We start from the raw sequence: 19,873 nt of genomic DNA, 5'->3' as shown, positions 1-19,873 counted from the left end.
ATCTTCAAGCACGGTGACGAAAGTGCTTGGACCGCGCATCGTGACAGAGAAGGGTTGTACTGACCATGTTTTATATGAGGATAGCAGGGAGAGCTCCTCGAGTATATTGGTGACTTGTAGGGGCTTAGGCCGGCTGAAGATATGATCAGTACATAGAATCGTGAGAAATTGTATGCTTATCGTGGGGTTGGAGCATTAGGAGCAGTATCATGATTGTTGCGTTAGATTCGCCTGAAGATGGTAATAAGTATCAAAGGAGGACTATGCACGTCGAATTTATATGCATATCGCATGGTAACTATATTAAAGGGATAGCAAGCAGGCGCAGCGCAGGAATACTCGAAATGTATCCAAAGTCCACAACCCTCCAATATATCTCACTTTCCTTGCACATCTCCGATAGAAAGCTTTAGAGTGCAGATCATTACGTGACACTTTTTCGATCTAGTTGTTGAGGTCGTCGGATAATCCTAATTATCATGCGTTGGTCTTTTGTTTGAACAGATTCTATTTTCTTACCAGTTGGACACGTGGCACGATCCCAAAGTAATCACTGTACGGCATGATATAATTAACCAGTATTCAATTCATACACCCATTGTATATTCTAGTCAACTCTGTGCTTTTTGATGTTGAAGTCTTGTCCTCACCCATACCACTTCTATTGTCATTCTCACTTGGAGACACTGGTCTCCCGTGCTCATAAATCCTTCACATAGAGCTTTCATCGACCGTGGTCGTCAAAAAACCTCATGACGATCGGTTCGGGCTTGCTCCCCAAGATTTCATCGATCTCTTTCATGATCTCGTCCGTCAACTTGGGCAGAACTCCCAGAGCGCGAACAGTCTTTCCAATCTGCTCTGGCCTGCTAGCACCAGTAATGGCACTACTAACATTAGGGTTTTTCAGGACCCACGCCATAGACAGTGCAGCACGGTCAGTATCCAACTTATCAGCAACAACCTTGAGCTTCTTGACCTTCTCAATAGTGACCTTCCACTGCTCGGTTTTAACTTCCTTTCGTAGACCTTTAATGTACTTGTCTTCCGACTTTGCGATACGTGAATCCTCAGGGATACCATCATCGTACTTCCCAGTTAAAACACCACCCTTAAGTGGCGAGAAGACGGTAAGGCCATATCCATATTCCTTGTAAAGGTGGAAGTACTCCGACTCGACCCTTTCACGGTCGAAAGCATTGTATAATGGCTGCTCGACAATTGGGCCGATCAAATTGTGCTTTTCGGCAAGCTCAGTGGCACGTGTGATCTCGTCGGCGCTCCACATGGATGTACCCCAGTAGAAAGCCTGACCAGAGTTGATGATGTAGTTCATGGCACGGACTGTCTCCAGGATGGGTGTGTGGCGGTCAGGACGATGACAGTATAGTATGTCGACATAATCGAGTTGGAGCCGTTGAAGCGAGGCCTTTGTTCCCTCGATGATGTGCTTACGGGACAGGCCGCCATTGTTGACATTTAACTCGCCATTGGCGGCGCCCCAGTAGATCTAGATTGCTATTCAGTCTTGTGCTCAGAGTGGGTACACGATCTGGGGCCTTTGGGGTTTACTTTAGTGCTGACAACAATGTCGTTCCTTTTCCACTCAAATTTCTTGATCGCCTCACCCATAACTCTCTCGCTCTCGCCACCTCCATAGCCTTCGGCACAATCGAAAAAGTTGATACCAGCGTCGTATGCAGCTTTCAAACAAGATTGGGCAAGCTCTGTGTGGATTAATTACATACTTGTCCAAGCCTGTATAGACGCAGCCAATAAGGGATAGACTGTACCATTATCGACATGCCCTCCATACGTCAACCAACCACCTAGTGAGATAGCGGAAACCTTGAGCCCAGAGCTGCCCAGAAATCGGTACTGCATTTTGGGCAAGGCTTCTGACCTCTCGGACGCCATTGTTGTTGGATGGAAGGTGTAGAGATGATGATTGTCACGAATGGAAGCTATTGTAGAGTAAGGAGGAACCCGACGTCAAGGCAACCGCATCTTACGTTATCATAGGAATGTGATGCGGGGCAAAATACTAGTGGCGTAATCCATACCCCATAAACTACACCAGGTCTAGGCTGATGAATATCGACGAATGTGACGGTGGTAGAAGGTGGACAGTGGTTACCCGTACAATCGTAGCTCATGTGCTGACTTGCTGAGTACTCAATATTCTCCATTATCTGTTATATGCTTGTCGACTGAAAGAGCTGCGCCTTTGTATGATACGGAGGATATCATTACTGCAGTCTGGCTCGTCATACGATACCTACCATATGGGCGTACAAAAGAAAATAGGAAACCTGAAAAGCTTTACTTTTGCCAGTCTGCTACATATAATGTTATGTAGAGCTCACCTCCTTAAGCCGCGCCCCCTGCTGCATGCGCTGTAAGCCACTGGGCAAATGCAGTGGGATTCCTTGTCTGGATGAAAACAGTTCCGGGTCCTATAGTATTTTCGTTATTATATATAGCTTTGGAAACAGACGCTGATAGACTTGCCGGTGAACTTGCACACAAGCCCTTCTCCTGAGGATAGTCCTGAAATAATACCACCACTAGCAACGCGTTCCAGAACGTATTTGCAGTTCCACGCTACCAGATGCCCATTATCAACGATATATTTCTCTTCTGGTGCGAGCTACGTTTGCTTAGTAGATGCTTCCGCAGCCACATTGACTGAAAATGACTTACATCTTTACGGATAATCGCGCCCAAACTCGTGACCCAGAGGATGCCAGAGCCAGAGATTCGGTATACGAATAAGCCTTCGCCGGAGAACATGGCCTTTCCAAAGCCTTGACTCTTGTATTCTTTTACGATACCTTGAGTGCATGCAAGGAACGCATCTTTGCCAACGCTCCATTGCTCTTGCCCGGACAATCTGATATTGGAGATATCACCAAGAGCTGCGGGAGCAAGTAATAGTTCGCCCGGTCCTGTGTAAGTCGAAGTCGCCATTTCACCTCCAGCGATTAATTTCTTCATACTGAATTTGACGCCCCCCTTCAGTGTGACTGAAGGCGACATCGCAATCATAGCACCTGTACCACTGGTCAGCAATCAGCAATCCCATTCAGTCTCTCGAAAGCGCCCTTCCAGCGTGCATAACAAGCGTAGTAGAGCCCTTCTCACCTGGCTTAGCAACCAATGGACAACCCATTGCCAATTGGACAGTCAAGATTGTGTTGGTGTCACGGTGACTGACTCTATAGCTTCCACCATTGAACGTGCCAACATCGTCCTGAGTAGTCCCGGCGCCTATGAAGTGCGATTGTGAAGGTCCACCACCTGGAATCTGTGTGGCCGAGTTCGCATTCAACGTTGGTTGTGGAGATGGGGAGGGCGCGACACCTTGGCCAGCGCCAACGCCCGATTGAGGAGGTGCACTATGCCCTTGGTGTTGTCCTACATTGCTTCCTGGTGGAGGTGGAGCAGCAAATTGCTGTTGTTGCCCAGGATGTGGAGGCTGCGCAGGAGGGGGCGAGACGGGAGTTTGGTAGGAGGCTCGGTGGGGATCAGCACCGTAGCTCTGTTCTGGCTTATACTGTGCTCCACTGGGAGGTGGAGGATAGTACTGCTGGCTGCCTGGTGGAGGTGCAAACTGTTGCTGCTGTGCTTGGCCGTGTTGCTGGTCTAATGGAGTTTCAGCCTCGAGTATCATTGTGGGAAGGTTTTGGACGATATACCCTGAAACCCGCTCTTTTCGGGAGGCGCTACACAGTCTGTGAGATAGTCTGAACATCTATGAGTGCATCAAAGACATACGTGGGTAGTATTGCCCATGTGGAGGAGGACTGTTTGGCGGAGGGTAAGACATGGTTGTTGTAAGCCGGGGAGGTCGTAAGAAATGGGCAGCGCAAGGCAGAGGAAATTCACACAATGCAAGACTGATAGTGTGCCGCAGAAGGTGAAATCTGGATGACTAGATGAAGGACATCGCTGATGTCGCAAATGCTCAGCCTCCTGTCATTGGTGCTGCGTGCTGAGATGCGGTACGCTGTGGTGCCGCCCTCACGCCGCATGCGCTTGGTTGCAAGCAGCCAACAAGCGGTGCGGGGGTCCAGCAGCATGATTGGGAGCTAAATTTAGAAAAGAGAACTGGAGCTGCAGTGTGATTCTGGAGGTGAGTGCATGGCGCTAATTACCTAGAACATCTACGTAGTATCACTAATTATTAACTTTCGCGACCGGTGCAGATCAGCCTTTGTCTTCTGCCTCTCGTTGTCCTCTGTCTATAAGCAAACAAGGTCCCTCACGAGAGCTTTGGAAGCGTGTGGATATATATATATGTATATATATATATATGTACAGTCGTCAAGTTGCTCCACTGAACAGGCTATTATCCCGTATCAGAACCAGCAGTGCAATGCAAGCTGGGTTTTTCAACTCTTGTCGCAAACGACACCATACGGAATGTCCAGGTAGAAGGCGCCAAATTCAATCCATTTAGGACAGCGACTGCTGAAAGCCCTCTGGAAGTCGCGAATTTAACCTTGCTGTCTCTTTCTCTTCCCGATCTGTGCAGAGAACCCAGTCTTGATGGCAGTAACACTACGTCGCGAACCGCAAGAGTTACAAGTGACGAAGTAAAGACGATTTTCGCCCTTATTGAGTTCGGTATCGGGAGATCTGCAGGTCTTGCAAGTAACATATTCCACTGTGGCTATTTAGCATGATTATAAAAAACCGTAGGCACAATAAGTCTTACTGATATAGCGCCTCAACACATTCTCGATCTGTTTCTGCTGGAAACGACCCTTGATGACGAGTCGTTTACTGCCGTCAACGCTGCCACTGGTTCCGAGTTCGGCAAACAGAAACTGGGTCACGTGTTCATCTGAACGCTTCATTCTCTTGCAGATCTCGGAGATGTTGGCGAAAATAGTCTTCCGGTTGCCTTCGCGGAGACATTGTGGAGGTGGTATCTTGTAGCTCTTGGAACCTGTGGAGGCGAGGTCCGGATGATGCGAGTGAAGTTGGGTGAAGAAACGCTTCAAAAGATTGTTATATTTGATTGGCGTTGTGGCATCATGTGCCCAGATACCGGTGCCCTTCTCCATGTCGCCTTCTTGTATCGGCTCTTCAGTCTTCTCTTCTTCTGCATCTTCCTTCTCCACTGCGCCGACTTCAGCAAGCTTGGCCTCGAAATCGTCTGCGTCCGTGGTCTTGGGCTTCTTCTTCTTCTTCTTCTTCAGCGCCGAAGGGTCGAACTCTCCATCGGCAGCGGGTGTTTCTGCTTCCTCGCCCTCTTTTGGCTTCTTGGACTTCTTCTTCTTTTTCGCGAGATCTTTGAACATATCCGTAACTTCATCGACGGCCTTATCAGGTTCGCCATCGTCTACAGATAGTCAGAATTGGAGTCGCAACATAGCAAGAGGAGCCCAACCAAGTGAGGCACTAGGCCCCTGCTCTGGATGCAGATACATACCAGCCGAGTGGCTTTCAGCACTGTTCTTCTCTCCTGCGGACCCGTTCATTTCTGTTACTTGGCCGGTGCCGTCGACCACCGTTGCTCCGTCACTGAAAGCGACTGATTTTCTAGGTTTCCTTTCAATCGAAATGTCGGCCTATAGTGTAAGTTGTATGTTAGTGTGTTGTTGTAGGCATATGAGATTTCGCCGGGTTTATCGAAAAGTGCGCCACTAATGAAGAAGTGGTGTGGGATGTGCAGAGCAGGGGTGTGACGTACAACTTCGGCCATCTTCAAACCCCTTGTCGCTGTGTTTGTATCAGTATTGACTGAAATAAGACGATTTATGGGTGGTTGTGCGTGTTGATTGTGAAGAAGTGGATGTTACAAGACAAGGCATACTGCACGACCATAAAGTAATATCCTTATTCATGAGTCAACCCTTTCACGTGATTAGCGCGCCCGCAGCCAAACACTCGCCTGTAATGAAGACTTGCTGAACCCGCGGAGCTTGATAACCACCATGTACATACCATCTTCATCGTTCGCACTGACCACCCGTCCGATGCTCGTGGCATAATTGCGCTGAAAACCCCTTCACTCAACTGGGAAGCACGAAAGCACTTACAAATGTCTGCCTCATCCGAGTCCTCCTTTATTATGCCCTCGCAGCAACTCATAGACTCGGATGTGGACGATGACGACCTTGACTCATTACCTTCGGAAACCACTGAAGACTCATCGCATTATTCAGATGCAGAAAGAGAATGGAGAGAGTCATTACAGCAGATAGAGCTGCTTCTGACAATGATTTTGATACCCTACGTCGGGAAGTACTTTGGAAGGAAGTGTGCATATTGGGGTAAGCTTTCCGGTCAAGTGCGTATTGCACGATATGCTACGGGCAACAGCTGATGAAGGGTAGGCTGGGCCAAATACATGGAATGGCAATATCCCGTCGAGATCAAAGTTACGAGCCCTGGGATGTTCAGAGCAGCTGGCATGGTAGAAGCAGCTGCCACACTGTGAGATTCACGAAGTATCACTTCACCAGATATCCCATATATTGCATTTGGCGGTGGCGTTGGAGACATATACACAGGTCCTTTGCAGCGACAGATGGTATGTCTGACTCTGTCTGACAATAACATAGACCACTTTGAGAAAAGCGGGTTTACTTTGGGGTAGAAGAGGCTCGGCACCCAAAATGTCGATGTATATACATATATCAAGTCATGGCGATAATCATGACCAAGTTCTAACGAAGACAACTACCTGCGGCAGAGCAGGATCAGTAGCTGGCGTCTTCCTGTACCGACTTGTCTTTCCCATATCTCTTCTTGTAGCGGGTTGCCTTGTCTTCTGCAAATTCACAACGGAGATTTCGCCCTTCGATCTTGTTGACCCACCACTTACGTGGTTTGGGTTTCTTCTTTCTCTTGGCATCAGACTGCTCCTCGTCTGGCTCAGCTTCTTGTTCTACATCTTTGAAGCCATATCCACGCACAGCTGCTTCTGCGGAAGGTATATCACCGAATGTTATCCAGCCATAACCTCTACATTTTCCAGAATCCTCAAACGTTGCGAGAAAAACATCTTCAACCTCTCCACAGGGCGCGAAGTGCTCGAAGAGTGCTTCGCGCGTTATGTCAAATCCTAGATTACCAACGAATATCCTCTTGTTTGGCGATTTTTTGTTGACGGCTTCAGTTTGGGTCGTCTGGGACTTCTCTGGTCTGCCTACAAAACTCTTCGCATCTTTGATCAAACAGTTCCGACCATCAATTGGAGTCTCACTCAGCTCTATAGCTATCAACTTCTTTGCTTCAGAGACGAAATCCACATAGGCGAAGCCGGAATTGTTTGGTTTTATCCGCAGGGTCGGGGAGGGTTTCTTAGGTTTAGGCATATGAATCCGCGTAATGTCGCCATCTTTGATCTCGGAGTTCTCTGTGAAGAATACCCGTAGGCCCTCTATCGTTGCTCCCCATGGTAGATTGCCAATCCAGATACCATGGTCGGTACGTTTCTGGCATTCCTGTACGGATACCTTCGCTATATCCTCTTTGGTGGCGCTGGCTGCCTCTGCAGCAGGTTTTGCCTTCTTTGCTTTACGTAAAGCTTTCTTTGACGGAGGTTCTGGAAGAGCTAAGTCAATCTTGAGCTCCTCGGCAGAATCATTGGCATCGCTTGTGCGCCTCCGCTTCTTCGCGCTCCTAGAGTCGCTCTTGGAATGGTTGGCTGCCCTATGACCTTCCGGAGACGTCTCTCTCATAAATTTTCGCGATTGCTTGTGAGTTTTTGAGTTCTTTGATCTGATATGTGTGGTGGATCCATCGGCGTCAATGTTCTGATCATCATTTGATGCTTCGTGTTTTCTCTTCTTGCTTTCCTTGAATTTGTGTTCGGATTTTGCTGGTGAAGGTGGCTCTAGGATCTCGTTATCGCTTGACATCCTGGAGATTAGCGTACTTAGATACTCAGCATTAATGATTGCATGAGGTCGTAGGCTTGAATTCGAGTAGACATAAATTTCATCGGCGTCGGCAATCGAAAATAGAGCGGCCGAGATAAGTCCGGCTTGCGAGCGAAATTGATGTAAAGTTCGCGAAAAAAAGCTACGCGTTCAGAACCAACCCTGGGCAATTGAGCCGCCGTGCCTCGATTCATAGCGCGCTAAGTCGCCATCTGAACGGGATTGTCTTGCAGTCACGATCCTGTTCATGGCGCGCGCAAAGACCAAAAACAAAACTGCTCGAGCACAATTGAGCGTTCGTGATGACGACACCGAGTCTCGGACTTCTGTACTCGGCAGAAAACGACCGCAGACTTCATGCGAAGGTTCGCTATCCCATTCACACTCCTCTGCGGAAGACAGTGATAGTAGCCCCGTTACCAAACGACAACGAATCGAGGGAGCAGAGCATCGTGAGACTTCGAACGGCTCAATACGTCGATCCGCTAAGTCCAGAACGACTGTAAGTAGCGAGAGCAGGGCCAACGTCGAATACACGAGTGCGCATGTGAACATGCCTACTGCGGTAAAACAGGCGGATCCTGAAACCAGTGATCTACTATCCAGCCTTATAGATGCTCGTCGGGAAGAAGAGCCTCTGCTATCTATCAGCCGTGATTCTGGGCAGGAACACGTAGGAGACCACGCATCGAGTTCTGAGAAATCCGCTTTACCAAGAACCCATACCAAGAAAATTGTCACCGATACAGCAGATAGTGCGGATCCAAACGTAACGATTACAAAAATGCCGAAACGGCACCTGAGAAGTCTGAAGAATAGAGCTAGGAAACCAGGATCGAAGAGTTTTAGACGGTATGTCATGGCTTTCGAGACCAATCGGGCCATTGATATGCTTCTATCAAGTTTCGATCCTGCGATCGTGCCGCACATCCTGGATCAGCAAAATGCTGTATACATACAATGTCGCATTGGTCAAGGTGACAAGGCCACCGGGCCGAGTGCCAGACAAATCGGCCGATCATTGGACAACTTGACAGCTAATCATCTATACGAAGGCCTGATCAATTCATTCTTTCATGAGATGCATCTCGAAGGAGTGGAGGAGCTGCATAACTTGCTTGTATACTCTAGCACCGGACTGGCAGTACAAGCTCTATCTAAGCTACAGGCTAAAAGTAGCAAGATCAGGAACATCAAGTCAATGGAGATTCTGAAATCTCAAAATTCTATCGCAGATTGGAACAATATAGTTCCATGTCTACACAATGTCCACGAATTCGCGGTGCAGAGGTCGTCAATAATCAATACTGCTTTACGAACCGATGACCAGCTGACCATTGAGGAATACGGAGCTTTCCAAGACCCCCCAAATCTCAATTTACCTCCTCTGCCTCGGCCCAGATCTGATCAGCATCAAATTCGCATCACTTGTGGAGAGAACAACGAAGTCGAAAATCAGCACAGTAATAGCAGCGCGAACCATCATACGACTCCCAGCACCGATATGGTAGCAGCTGATTCGTCGGAGGGCGAGATATCAGAGGGTGAAATGGCAGAGTCTACACTAATTACGAACGTGACGGAGGACGCAATCATGCATGATCGGCCACCAGAACTACCTATTGATCTCCAAAATCTGCGAAATCCTTCATCGCATTACATGGACCTTACGTTCCATGTAGCTGAGTCTGAGCCGCTGAGAGTTCATCAAGTTTCTCATGATGAGCAACAGCTGCAAGAAAGATATTTTGGTCAGGCAGATAATAACGCTATAGTTCGTTGTCTCATATGCAGCCATGAAAATCACTTAGAAAACGCCTGCCCCTCCCGAGTATGTCCATACTGCGACGTCCGAGATGACCATTTCGGACGAGCTTGTCTTCGACGCCCTGATCGTTCCGAACACATCCAGACTTTGTTTCCAGATGTTGGTCGAACGTTCTTCCCTGATAGTCTAGATGTCTTACAAAAAGTTCGAGCATTGAATATAAGCTGCTACGAATGTGGCAGCGCCAAGCATTTCGGAGGCGATTGTCATTTTACTCAACAGCTAGACAAGGGTAGAAGCCCCTTCAACCCATGGTCAGCCAGAGAAGCAAATAAATACCTCGTTGAGCCCTCGGATACCTCACTGCTGCCACTGCCAGAAGGCATTAACGGTCTGCCTCTCCCACCCGAACCACAACATAAGATGTTTTCGAGAGTGAAGCATAATCTTCCGCCAAAACCGGTGCAGGAAGATAAAGGTATGTCAATCAGAGGTGCCGCAATGAATAGCGACAGTACCAATCTGCCCGACGCACCGAGACAGAACGGCAAGGGACGCATGCAGATGAACATCAACCTGGGCGGACGAGGTTGTAGTACACAGAAAGGCAAACCTCTTGCACCGATTTCTGGGCAATATCAACGAGAATTGTCACCAGGCTACGAGGAATTTCTGCGTCGTGGACCTCCTGGTGGAGGTAGTCGTGGTGGTCGTGGGAGTCGCGGTAACCCTGGCGGCCGGGGTAGAAACCCTGATCACAAGGTTGGCAAGGGACCTGGGCAGGTAGGTGGACGTCACGACTCGAAATCCGCCCGGTATAATCAGAGGGGTGATCCTTCGCGCCAGCGAGGGGGTGGAGATGCTGGGGCAAAGGGCCGTGGTGGAAGAGGGAAGGGACGAGGCAAAGGCAGGGGTAGGGGATCATGAAGCCCTGGTAGAGGTTATTCTTGGCTCATATATTGGGTGCTCTGACCACAACCTGGAATGGCGTCTTATAGTTGGACACCGTATAGGTCACATTGAGGGCCCTGCTTATATCTAGCGGTGGCCAAGATTTAATATTAAAGAGCCTCGAACTCCAGCAAGCAGTATGCACGAACGGACGCTGAAGGCCGTTGGGCTGTCAAAAACATACCCTTCAATACTTCTAGAAGCAAGACTGCTTCTCTACAGCGCAAAAAGTGGCTAGACAGAGCAGAAGTCTTTGCAATGGTTCTTTACTCGACACATGAAACTATAAGTCTAAGTCGAACCACTAGAAGAGCTCTACGCATGCAACTATCCTTCGCATATCAAAGACTTCTCACATTCCTCCAGACTTATCACAGTACGCCTATAGAGACACGTATCCCCATCCTGATACTCCTGACCAAAGGTATTACCTGGACAATGAAAAGCACTCACAGCGTAGGGCACCTAGTCTGGTCAAGTAATCGACATTCCTTTCGGCTGCTGTTGATTCACATGCGAGTGGGTTCATTATGAAACTACATACCGCTCGACATAACTCTCTCTGTGACTGATTAGGTGCTATTTCACAACATAAACCCTATTGGTATGACTTGTCACATAGTACAGCAGGTTGAGGCTCTTTGCAAACAGGTACTGACCTAGAAGCAATACACGACTAGAAAATATGATCAAACCAAGTCATGGTTCGGACCATCTGGTATCAGCATACCACTCCGATGTGATAAGTCATGCGACTTCAGGAGAGGTATTGAGGATGTCTGCAGATCGACCCGTGCTCACACAGGAGAAGGAGTCTTCTTCTCATTCTTACTCCTGATGTATTGTCCAGATACCAAGGTGGCTAGACGAGGTCTGCTAGGACCAGACAATGACTGCGAAAAGACAAGTGGTAGGAAAAAGAACTCGTTTCTTACCCTATATTTCATCAATCACCAAAAGCACAGAGCAGCGAAGAACTCCAATCATGCTTTCGATGAATTTATATACTCGCGATTCTCAATGGCTTTGAGGCTCAGAACGATTCGCAATATCCCTCTAGACTAACTAACAAGTCTCACAATATACTCATTCGGTAGCAAGCTTGTAATATAAGTGGTTGCTAAAGTATGGCAAAAATGATAGTTTCTCCCCTCGAGTGAGCACATGGTGTTTTCGTCGAAGAAGATATACTTCACTAATTGAGCACTGGAATCTAGTTTACAAAACGGTTTTTAACACGGCCTTACTAGCATGAGAAGACTGATAATCTCATAATTTCGAGTTTACATATTGCAGAAACAACCACTTGTCACTTTCCCAGTACCCATCCATAGAGTCCTAAGACTGTCCTGGCTACCTAAACCTCGGCCCCCTCCGCCCTAGTGCCGAACATCCCTGCCACACATCTGTACCCGAGTCTCACGTATGATACATATACATACAAGAACACCACACTGATTATATGTTCATTTCCTCCTCACAGACATACCACAATCTGTACGAACGCATCATACACATACACCAACATGGCAGAGACATATGAGTACGCAGACTTCAAAGTCACGTTCCTGGAGCAGTATATTGCACATGTCGAGATCAACAGGCCGGAGAAATTGAATTCATTCACGGACTCGTATGTAGAGATTTCAGTTTTTACTTTGGGATTTTGAGGGGGAAGGATATTCATCTTGGTGGTGTCGTGTCGTTGTATTCGTCTACTTGCAATACTTGGAGCGCAGGAACGTTATGGAAATGATACACCAACACATACACGTATATCGCAAGAGCGAAGGACATGAACAAACACAGTCCCCCTCCTCTCGATCGACATTACCAAGAAAATACCTCCCACTAACCAATGCGAAACCAGCATGTTCAACACCATCGGCGCCATCTTCACCCGCCTCTCAACGTCCCCGGACGTCCGCGTCATTCTTCTCTCAGGTGCCGGCCCAAAAGCCTTCACCGCAGGCCTCGACGTGACCGCGGCCTCGCAAGGCCCGGTCTTTTCGCCCTCATCGACACGCGACGCTGCACGCATCGCCTTCTCGCACAACGCGCACATCGCGCACTACCAAGCCTGTGTCAGCGCGATAGAGAAGTGCACGAAGCCTGTGATTGCGCTGCTGCATGGGTACAGCTACGGGATGGCGATCGACCTGAGCACGGCGTGTGATGTGCGGTTGTGTGTGGCGGATGCCGCAATGTGTGTCAAGGAGGTCGATATAGGGATTGCGGCGGATGTGGGCACGCTGAGCCGGTTGCCGAAGGTGGTCGGAAGTGCGAGTTGGATCAAGGATGTATGTTTGACGGCGCGTGTGTTCGGTGCTGAGGAGGCGCTGCAGCAGGGGTTTGTAAGCCGTGTGCTGGCGAGTAAGGAGGAGGGTGTAGAGGTGGCGTTGGGGTTGGCGAGGGTCATCGCGAGTAAGAGTCCCGTGGCAGTGGTTGGGACAAAAGAATTATTGAATTATTCGCGGGATCGGACGGTGGAGGAGGGATTAAAATATACGGCGGTGTGGAATGCGGCTATGTTGCAGACAGAGGATGTGAAGAAGGCGATCTTCTCCGGACTGAAAAAGGGGAAGACGCCGACTTTTGAGAAGTTGTAGCGCATAGGTTCATGGACAGCACAGAATATGAGTTGAAGGTCACGTTAGACTGAAAGTATCAAGCACTCGCTTCTTGAAGTGTTGATCATTTTATTCACTCCGACGCCAGAGAAAGCTACAGCTACAGCAGCCCCTAGGTGCCAATAGAATTCCTCAGAAATGCCATACCTAATTCCCAACTCTCCTCGACACATTTAACCTCTTGACATGACGCCCCATGCGCGAATCTTGTTATCAGTGTATCCAGCGAACAGAGTCTGGCCATCAGGGCTCCATGCCAAGCTGACACACTCGGGTGCCCGGCTTTTCTTGCCGACTTCCATGAAATCAACCTTGAGCTCATCCACCTTGCTCTTCTTCTCGAGGTCAAAGATGATGATGTCACTGGCGGTGGCGGCGCACAGCCAGTAGCGGTTAGGGGAGAAAACGAGGGCGTGGATCTCGTCACCAGCGGTGAGAGAGTACAGGTGCTTTGACTCGTTGAGATCCCAGAGCATGGTGGTGCCGTCCTTGCCACCAGAGGCACAGAGAGAACCGTCAGGGGAGATGGTGACGGTGTTGATGTAGCCGGTGTGTCCAATGTGGTCCGTCTGAATGCGACAGGAAGCGAGTTCCCATACCTAAGCTGACTATTAGCACTATGTCGCGTGTACGAGCTGCGATTCAAGTTTACGGGGTAAAAGGTAATCAGGGCAATAGGTGAAGATTGGTCTCATGGCCCGAAGGCTCTGAAGTAGCAAATACTAAAAGTGCAACATCATTTGAATAGGGGGAGTGGGCGCTCCACATATAGAGTCCTGATAATCCACTGACCTTGACCATCTTGTCCCAGCCAGCGCTGACGATTACCGGGTTCTGGGGGTTCGGGCTGAATCGCACGCATGACACCCACTCGGTGTGGCCCTTTTCGGTGATGGTGTATTTGCAGTCTCCGAGGGTGTTCCAGAGCTTGATTGTTCGGTCGCGCGATCCAGACACAATTTGACGGTTGTCGGCGGAGAAAGAAACGGAGAGGACATCGTTGGTGTGGCCGACGAACCGGCGGGTAGTTGCACCAGTGGACAGTTCCCACAGACGCAGCGTCTTATCCCAGGAAGATGAGAGAGCGTAAGCGCCGTCCGACGAGATGACCTTTAACGCATATCAGTACCTAATCTTCCTCCCGATCCACAGTATCAACATACACAGTCAGAAACGATGTGGGAGTGGCCGTGGAGGCTTCGCTTCGGGTAGCCGTAGGCCTGTTCGTCGCGGGTCAGGTTCCAGATGATCAGAGTCTTGTCGCGACTTCCGGAGAGGAGCATGTTGGGGCTATCATAGTGTCAATTCGACATGCTCTTTTTGCTTGACAGCGAATATCTCACTTCTCGAGGGAGGTGGCTAGGGAGGTGACCCAACCGCTGTGGCCCTCGAGGGTGCCACGGAGTACCAATTGCTCAGCCATGTTGGATCGAGACTGCAGCAGGAGAGTTGGTGGTGTGAGAGAGCAAATGTGTCGGGTGGTATTGAGACAGAGCAAAGTTCCAATCCTCACTTCGGCTGCCGCAACGGTGTCGCCGACGAAAATGTGCGTTCTAGTCCCAAAAGAGCACGTTAAGCGATGGTCGTTCGTGAGGCACCAAGGCAGAAAGGAAGCTTAGATTCTACTTAGATAATTACCTAGGTAGTAGTGGCCAGTTAATGCAAAGCTGCAAGCACAGTCAACCCATCTTGACGCTATACTATCATCATCGCACTGTGGTGTGTGAACCTCATGTAGCATTAAAGTGCTTGTGCTACAGAAACTCGTATAACGAAGGTCGAAGCTACTACATCCTGTCCCCTTCTCTCAGCCCGTTATGATTCCAGCTTTCGCAAGTACCCTTGTCTCACAGGAAACGTACACCATACCGCTGCCAGGTTCATTAATAGAAAGATAATCCCATGTCTAGCGGTGTAGATTTGCATGCCTGATATCCAAGATTCCAAATACACTGCGCGTCCGGTCCGAGGCAGTGTCTGACGTGCCCTTCCGGCAACCCGGGGCGTCCCTGACCTATCTTGAGCTGTAGCTATGGACCATAAGCTAATTGATCGGGCCTGGCATCGACAGGATGGACACCAGAACTTACGGATCTTACCCCGCCCAGGCCTTCTCCACCACACAGCCGTAAGCTCGCCGAAGACTTCGCTATATAAATAGGTGTCAATTCGTTTCAAGCAAGTATTCCATACTTTGTTCTCCATTCCCTAACATTTCACACTCCAAAGAAACTACTTCAATATGCCGACCGGATCTTGCTTTTGCCAGAACATCAAGTACTCGTATGAGGGCGACCCAATCGCTAAGGCATGTTGTATTGATGTGACTGAATGACTGTGCTAACATCAAACAGGCTTTGTGCCATTGTCTTGATTGCCGGAAGATGTCTGGGTCCACCTACAGCACCAACATCATCGTGCCTGGCGAAGGCTTCAAGCTTATCTCTGGTACGCCAAAGACGAAAACCGTAACTGCTGACAGCGGTGCATCTCCGAAAAATTACCTCTGCGGCGACTGTGGAACCACGCTCTGGAGAGAAACCGCTACCTTTGGCGACGCTAAAGTCCTCAAAATCGGCACCCTCGACGACCCTAATGGATTGAACAACTATAAGCCGGCTGTGGAGCTTTACACGAAGCACCGTGTTGAATGGCTGCCTCCGATTGAGGGTGCTGAGCAGAAGGAGGGCATGCCTTGAGTGATGTTCGGCTGAGGACGATATGTATATAGTTGTCAGGTAGCAGAACTTCGAGCATTCGACCGAATAATGATGCATGAATCTCATTCTGTGAGCGATAGTCCTGGAAAGGTGTGAAATATCTGCCCCTGAAGACTAGAACAGGCCTGATATGGTCCTGGCGCATGTTGTGATTAATCTGAATCAGATTCTTCGGGATATTTGAGCGTGTCGTCTAGTTGCTATTTTGAGGCCGTTACTAGTGTGATCACGCTGTGCACTCAAGGAACCAAAGCTTACCTTCTTAAGCAACATTTGGAGTTCTTTGAGTTTGTTTTCCTTGACCAAGAGGGTCTCGTCATCCAGCTCCTCGATGATGAAATCGCTGTTCCCCGCGTCAATTTTGAGAATGATTGCTTTGATCGAGGCATCGCATTGTACGAGAACACCTGGAAAGGTCAGTCAAGAGCCGATATTGTGCCTCGATATCCCGAACCTTTTGTAGCGCGAACCATGTTGTGAACAAGATAGCAATGCTTATTCAGAGTCCGCGGTGATTGAATTGCCTTGCCGAGTCGCAGTAATGACGTCGTTGGGACAGGTGCGAATATTCGAAATATTGTGTAAAAATATCGGTCAGATAGGTCAAGATATTAGACAGAGTGTGTATCTGTAGATGGATTGAAATGGGTTGACGTTGGAATATTCAGACATCAAGGTACTTGATCGATACTCCGACAGTTCCGGCATCCTCGAGCATGGACCACCTCCCAGCGCAGAGCAATCACCCCACAGAAAACAAGATAATCACTCCCAGAGTGTCAGGATACTATTACTGCACGTCATAATAGATCCCAACAATATACAAAACGACAATCTATGGACATACTGGTATATAATTATCAAGTCCTGAAAATGGCTAGACATATCCTTATTTTGTATGTAATATAAGATGATGAGGCATGATTGGATGTTCATCTGGTGGGGAACTCACCAATCAGACGTGTTCACAGAGCTTTGTCACCCACTAATTATGACCGATAGGCTTGAGCTTGTCTGGTTTCGTGGTCGTTCGAGTATCTTGTCTACGATTATAAATAAACATGCCACTGCAATAAGCTTCACCCGCCGGCGTTGCATATCCTTCCTTAAAACCAGAAGACGTGGAAGTCTCACTAAACATGTAACAAACTTCAGTCTCCTCTTAGCTTTTGCACGTCTTCTCCACCTTCCTTATCATCCAGTCCGCGACTTCCGAGCTCCATCTGCATCTCTGCTTGTACCAGGTCTCTATCTATACTAGGTACGACACGTCCTACCGGACGACCTTCGGACGACTCCGGATCGCATCCAATATGGCTCTCTCAACGCATTCTTGTAGATGCATATATCAAAGTTCATCGCTCGCCGCGCTGAGCACCCCAATGCTCTTCCTCTCGATGATATTACCACGCTCCTCCTACGCCCAACTCATCTCCTCAAATACCGTTGCCACGACTCCCCGATCAAGTATCTCCTTCACTAGCTCTACACTATCCACAACGACAGCTAGCTCCACGCTGAGCGAAATCGTGCAGACACCGCGACCCTCTCCATCCGCACAGCCAAACGCAATTGGTAGCACGGGCTCGTACAACGAGGATCCTGTGGACAAGCAGCACCAGAGTATACTCAACTACTATTTCGTCTTCCTCGTCCTTCTGGCCATAATTGTAGCCGTTGGTGTTTATATTCTGACAAAGAGGAGGAGACGGCAGAAGCTGGAGAATCGCAACACGAGCACGAGCGTTCTCGCGAGGGATCTTAATGGCTGGTCGAATTCGCGGCGCTGGATCAATGGCACGAGGGCGATGCGAACTGGAAATGCAGGCAGGACGAGCAGAGAAGACGGGCTGAATGAGCATGGAGAAGCACCACCTCCGTACGTGCCCAAGGTAGAAATTCCGCCAGGCAGTGAGGGGAATAGTTTTGCTATGCCTTTACGGACCCTCACTGGGGAAGGTCGGACAGTGGCGAGGCCTCCGGATTATGCAGAGGCATTGAGGACGCCAAATGAGAGTATCATCGACCCGAGCAGGCCAAACACAGCGGCAACGCATGGTGGCGAGTCGTCAAGAAGTATTCTAGGGAGCGGATGAATTTTCAGAAAGCTAGGCTACTTGATGGCATATATCTCTGAAAAGGAAGGATGATGCATTTCATCCTGGAAGCCCGAAAACAACCTCTGGGCCTGTCTCAATGTGCTTGTGATTCCTTTCACACTGGCTTTTGCCTGCTCAAGATGTCGTTCTCCTTTCCACAGTCGGTTTCAAGCTCATTCGTTTTAATGCATACCCAATCTCCATGCCTTTTCCAAAGCCCTCATCCTGTTCGTCGTCGGAATGTTCCACAGGCCGATCACTTTCCGATATTAAAGGCGATGAGGGCATATCGCCGCTCTCCTCGTTATCACTGTTGTCTTGGAATGGGTCTGGCAACGGTGTCTCAGCCGTCACTGTCTGGCGGCGTCTGGTACGCGGCACTGCCAACACCAACGGAAAGGGAAAGCCGTCTTTGTCCACATTCTTCCGCTTTGGACCTTCTGGAGCCTCCTGAGACCTCGAGTCAGCTGAAAGAAGCAAGTGCACATAAGCTCGACTCACTGCCATTTTCTCCTTCCAAGCATTCACCACATCAACAAGATACATCAGCCGCACATTCTTCAGATCATGCTCCAGCATTGCCCAGACCCTTACCGCAGCCTTCACCACGCCTGTCACAGCCCCCTCCGCCCCTGGACTCTCATCCAACCTCCTCAACCCATATTGTAATAGCGCCTTCAACCGCAACAGCGTAGCATCATGGACCTGCCCTCCATCACCATCATCAGCACGCTCTTCTCTCTCCTTTCCCTCCTGTCTCGCACACACTTACTCACCTCATACCCCACTGCCAATGCCGCTACGCCCCACGCCCATTCCCGGCCCCCAAGCCATCCTTTCAATCCCATCCTCTTCGTCTTCGCCACAATACACGCCGTCTCCGCAGCACACGCCCGCAGCTCCTCAAACACCATCAACTCGCTCTCTTCCGCGTTCTCCCCTCGCTCTCCGCTCGCAAGATACCACCGGAACCGCCACCGCGCCGTTGCGTCAATCTCGTCGTGCTCGTGCTTGTGCTTGTGCCCGCGTGCCAGCCGGTCGTAGTGTGTGTAGCCGTCGTCGCGGCGCTGCATTGGATGCAGGCGTGGATCTGTATGTGTGCGCGAAATGAGCGTGTCGGCGTAGGTGCGGAGCGAGGTGTGTTTGGCAAGGAGGGAGGTCAGTGGGTCGGAGGTGGATGATGATGCTGTGCTCATTGCGGTGGCGGCGGAGTGAAAGAGTGCGCTGCGGTGGGCGGATTGCGAGCGGATGTACGTGAGATGGGTGTCTGAGTTTGAGCGTTTGCGTCGTAGGTGGTGGGTGTTATTTGATGGACTGGGTTTAGGAGTAATAGCGATCGGTGGGTTTGTTGTGGTGGGCGACGGCATCGTGAAGTTAAGCTTGTACGATTTTGCGAATGGTAGGTGTTGAGTTGTGAACGGGATGATGTGAGTGGAGTGAATGTATGGTGTCAGGGTGTTGTGTGGTGTGTTTGTGTTTGCGAGTGCAAGCTGATCAGGGAGGGACGGCTGAGGATGTTCGAGGCTGCGGGTTCACTTTGGAGCAGTTTGTGGTTATCACGACCTAGGGTGTAGGAAAGTCCAAGCTTTCACTGGTTGTGCAGAACAGACTCGGGTTCGGGTAGGTCTGCCAGGGCTCATATGCCGTAGTCATTGTCAGTTGCTGTGCTGATCAATTTGCACTCTTTTAACATTGAAGAATAACAAATCATGGGAGATAGCCATTCTAGCTATCTAACACGTACATGTGTTTAGACAAGATATGAATAAGATGAGAGACCCTTATGTTTCTCATTACACCAACCTCA

General features: G+C 49.3%; 13 protein-coding genes across 13 annotated transcripts; 5 read left to right on the top strand and 8 right to left on the bottom strand.

Annotated features, from left to right (window-relative positions):
- Positions 1-677: 677 nt before the first annotated feature.
- Positions 678-2,177, bottom strand: EJ05DRAFT_353869 (voltage-gated potassium channel subunit beta-2). The gene is made up of 3 exons (XM_033741029.1): positions 1,794-2,177; positions 1,573-1,727; positions 678-1,510 (listed from the first exon to the last, which is right to left on the bottom strand). The coding sequence occupies exons 1-3, from the start codon at positions 1,915-1,917 to the stop codon at positions 725-727; spliced, it is 1,065 nt and encodes a 354-aa protein (XP_033600982.1). The 5' UTR covers positions 1,918-2,177; the 3' UTR covers positions 678-724.
- A 13-nt stretch (positions 2,178-2,190) lies between these two features.
- Positions 2,191-3,834, bottom strand: EJ05DRAFT_475831 (DUF124-domain-containing protein). Its single transcript, XM_033743903.1, has 6 exons — positions 3,778-3,834; positions 3,699-3,725; positions 3,145-3,645; positions 2,704-3,053; positions 2,512-2,650; positions 2,191-2,456 (listed from the first exon to the last, which is right to left on the bottom strand). The coding sequence occupies exons 1-6, from the start codon at positions 3,827-3,829 to the stop codon at positions 2,371-2,373; spliced, it is 1,155 nt and encodes a 384-aa protein (XP_033600981.1). The 5' UTR covers positions 3,830-3,834; the 3' UTR covers positions 2,191-2,370.
- A 283-nt stretch (positions 3,835-4,117) lies between these two features.
- On the bottom strand, positions 4,118-5,318 carry EJ05DRAFT_475830 (eukaryotic translation initiation factor eIF-2). Its single transcript, XM_033743902.1, has 2 exons — positions 4,721-5,318; positions 4,118-4,669 (listed from the first exon to the last, which is right to left on the bottom strand). Exons 1-2 carry the CDS (start codon positions 5,307-5,309, stop codon positions 4,500-4,502), a joined length of 759 nt encoding a protein of 252 aa, XP_033600980.1. The 5' UTR covers positions 5,310-5,318; the 3' UTR covers positions 4,118-4,499.
- Positions 5,319-5,923: 605 nt separating this feature from the next.
- On the top strand, positions 5,924-6,900 carry EJ05DRAFT_475829 (uncharacterized protein). The gene is made up of 2 exons (XM_033743901.1): positions 5,924-6,284; positions 6,348-6,900. Exons 1-2 carry the CDS (start codon positions 6,053-6,055, stop codon positions 6,449-6,451), a joined length of 336 nt encoding a protein of 111 aa, XP_033600979.1. The 5' UTR covers positions 5,924-6,052; the 3' UTR covers positions 6,452-6,900.
- EJ05DRAFT_438376 (uncharacterized protein) lies at positions 6,714-7,697 on the bottom strand (the record flags this gene model as incomplete). The annotated part of the gene is made up of 1 exon (XM_033741830.1): positions 6,714-7,697. One exon carries the CDS (start codon positions 7,695-7,697, stop codon positions 6,714-6,716), a length of 984 nt encoding a protein of 327 aa, XP_033600978.1.
- Positions 7,698-8,145: 448 nt separating this feature from the next.
- EJ05DRAFT_485642 (uncharacterized protein) lies at positions 8,146-10,593 on the top strand (the record flags this gene model as incomplete). The annotated part of the gene is made up of 1 exon (XM_033745467.1): positions 8,146-10,593. The coding sequence occupies one exon, from the start codon at positions 8,146-8,148 to the stop codon at positions 10,591-10,593; it is 2,448 nt and encodes an 815-aa protein (XP_033600977.1).
- A 1,550-nt stretch (positions 10,594-12,143) lies between these two features.
- On the top strand, positions 12,144-13,226 carry EJ05DRAFT_464370 (delta-delta-dienoyl-CoA isomerase; the record flags this gene model as incomplete). The annotated part of the gene is made up of 2 exons (XM_033742746.1): positions 12,144-12,250; positions 12,488-13,226. The coding sequence occupies 2 exons, from the start codon at positions 12,144-12,146 to the stop codon at positions 13,224-13,226; spliced, it is 846 nt and encodes a 281-aa protein (XP_033600976.1).
- A 50-nt stretch (positions 13,227-13,276) lies between these two features.
- EJ05DRAFT_475826 (WD40 repeat-like protein) lies at positions 13,277-14,715 on the bottom strand. Its single transcript, XM_033743900.1, has 4 exons — positions 14,591-14,715; positions 14,411-14,537; positions 14,040-14,357; positions 13,277-13,846 (listed from the first exon to the last, which is right to left on the bottom strand). The coding sequence occupies exons 1-4, from the start codon at positions 14,668-14,670 to the stop codon at positions 13,421-13,423; spliced, it is 951 nt and encodes a 316-aa protein (XP_033600975.1). The 5' UTR covers positions 14,671-14,715; the 3' UTR covers positions 13,277-13,420.
- Positions 14,716-14,856: 141 nt separating this feature from the next.
- EJ05DRAFT_475825 (uncharacterized protein) lies at positions 14,857-15,460 on the bottom strand. The gene is made up of 2 exons (XM_033743899.1): positions 15,338-15,460; positions 14,857-15,277 (listed from the first exon to the last, which is right to left on the bottom strand). The coding sequence occupies exons 1-2, from the start codon at positions 15,450-15,452 to the stop codon at positions 15,063-15,065; spliced, it is 330 nt and encodes a 109-aa protein (XP_033600974.1). The 5' UTR covers positions 15,453-15,460; the 3' UTR covers positions 14,857-15,062.
- A 147-nt stretch (positions 15,461-15,607) lies between these two features.
- EJ05DRAFT_475824 (uncharacterized protein) lies at positions 15,608-16,037 on the top strand. The gene has a single exon (XM_033743898.1). It carries the CDS (start codon positions 15,632-15,634, stop codon positions 15,944-15,946), a length of 315 nt encoding a protein of 104 aa, XP_033600973.1. The 5' UTR covers positions 15,608-15,631; the 3' UTR covers positions 15,947-16,037.
- Positions 16,038-16,119: 82 nt separating this feature from the next.
- Positions 16,120-16,440, bottom strand: EJ05DRAFT_500041 (nucleotide excision repair, TFIIH, subunit; the record flags this gene model as incomplete). The annotated part of the gene is made up of 3 exons (XM_033746931.1): positions 16,120-16,167; positions 16,226-16,374; positions 16,422-16,440. The coding sequence occupies 3 exons, from the start codon at positions 16,438-16,440 to the stop codon at positions 16,120-16,122; spliced, it is 216 nt and encodes a 71-aa protein (XP_033600972.1).
- An 840-nt stretch (positions 16,441-17,280) lies between these two features.
- EJ05DRAFT_500040 (uncharacterized protein) lies at positions 17,281-18,063 on the top strand (the record flags this gene model as incomplete). Its single annotated transcript, XM_033746930.1, has 1 exon — positions 17,281-18,063. The coding sequence occupies one exon, from the start codon at positions 17,281-17,283 to the stop codon at positions 18,061-18,063; it is 783 nt and encodes a 260-aa protein (XP_033600971.1).
- Positions 18,064-18,132: 69 nt separating this feature from the next.
- Positions 18,133-19,664, bottom strand: EJ05DRAFT_353592 (uncharacterized protein). The gene is made up of 2 exons (XM_033741028.1): positions 18,843-19,664; positions 18,133-18,771 (listed from the first exon to the last, which is right to left on the bottom strand). The coding sequence occupies exons 1-2, from the start codon at positions 19,431-19,433 to the stop codon at positions 18,202-18,204; spliced, it is 1,161 nt and encodes a 386-aa protein (XP_033600970.1). The 5' UTR covers positions 19,434-19,664; the 3' UTR covers positions 18,133-18,201.
- Positions 19,665-19,873: the final 209 nt, after the last annotated feature.

The sequence above is a fragment of the Pseudovirgaria hyperparasitica genome (assembly GCF_010093815.1).
Source record: "Pseudovirgaria hyperparasitica strain CBS 121739 unplaced genomic scaffold EJ05scaffold_7, whole genome shotgun sequence".
Classification (NCBI taxonomy): domain Eukaryota; kingdom Fungi; phylum Ascomycota; class Dothideomycetes; order Acrospermales; family Acrospermaceae; genus Pseudovirgaria; species Pseudovirgaria hyperparasitica.
Note: the sequence above shows the minus strand (reverse complement) of the source record. Positions and strands in the feature narration are given on the sequence as shown.

Bases quoted from the DNA above. Each gene is read 5' to 3' on its own strand.
- EJ05DRAFT_353592 (XM_033741028.1), bottom strand. From the start codon at position 19,433: ATGCCGTCGCCCACCACAACAAACCCACCGATCGCTATTACTCCTAAA. The intron at 18,772-18,842 runs GTGAGTAAGTGT...GATGGAGGGCAG, and splicing joins CATTGGCAGTGGGGTATGAG to GTCCATGATGCTACGCTGTT.
- EJ05DRAFT_353869 (XM_033741029.1), bottom strand. From the start codon at position 1,917: ATGGCGTCCGAGAGGTCAGAAGCCTTGCCCAAAATGCAGTACCGATTT. The intron at 1,728-1,793 runs GTACAGTCTATC...TAATCCACACAG, and splicing joins TGGAGGGCATGTCGATAATG to AGCTTGCCCAATCTTGTTTG. The intron at 1,511-1,572 runs GTAAACCCCAAA...ATAGCAATCTAG, and splicing joins ACATTGTTGTCAGCACTAAA to ATCTACTGGGGCGCCGCCAA.
- EJ05DRAFT_475831 (XM_033743903.1), bottom strand. From the start codon at position 3,829: ATGTCTTACCCTCCGCCAAACAGTCCTCCTCCACATGGGCAATACTAC. The intron at 2,651-2,703 runs GTAAGTCATTTT...AAGCAAACGTAG, and splicing joins GCGCGATTATCCGTAAAGAT to CTCGCACCAGAAGAGAAATA. The intron at 2,457-2,511 runs GCAAGTCTATCA...AAAATACTATAG, and splicing joins GCTTGTGTGCAAGTTCACCG to GACCCGGAACTGTTTTCATC.
- EJ05DRAFT_475829 (XM_033743901.1), top strand. From the start codon at position 6,053: ATGTCTGCCTCATCCGAGTCCTCCTTTATTATGCCCTCGCAGCAACTC. The intron at 6,285-6,347 runs GTAAGCTTTCCG...GATGAAGGGTAG, and splicing joins AAGGAAGTGTGCATATTGGG to GCTGGGCCAAATACATGGAA.
- EJ05DRAFT_475824 (XM_033743898.1), top strand. From the start codon at position 15,632: ATGTCTGGGTCCACCTACAGCACCAACATCATCGTGCCTGGCGAAGGC.
- EJ05DRAFT_475826 (XM_033743900.1), bottom strand. From the start codon at position 14,670: ATGGCTGAGCAATTGGTACTCCGTGGCACCCTCGAGGGCCACAGCGGT. The intron at 14,358-14,410 runs GTATGTTGATAC...TATGCGTTAAAG, and splicing joins CCCACATCGTTTCTGACTGT to GTCATCTCGTCGGACGGCGC. The intron at 13,847-14,039 runs GTCAGTGGATTA...TAGTCAGCTTAG, and splicing joins GCTGGGACAAGATGGTCAAG to GTATGGGAACTCGCTTCCTG.
- EJ05DRAFT_475830 (XM_033743902.1), bottom strand. From the start codon at position 5,309: ATGTTCAAAGATCTCGCGAAAAAGAAGAAGAAGTCCAAGAAGCCAAAA. The intron at 4,670-4,720 runs GTAAGACTTATT...AAATAGCCACAG, and splicing joins TGTGTTGAGGCGCTATATCA to TGGAATATGTTACTTGCAAG.
- EJ05DRAFT_475825 (XM_033743899.1), bottom strand. From the start codon at position 15,452: ATGGAGAACAAAGTATGGAATACTTGCTTGAAACGAATTGACACCTAT. The intron at 15,278-15,337 runs GTAAGTTCTGGT...TATGGTCCATAG, and splicing joins GCCTGGGCGGGGTAAGATCC to CTACAGCTCAAGATAGGTCA.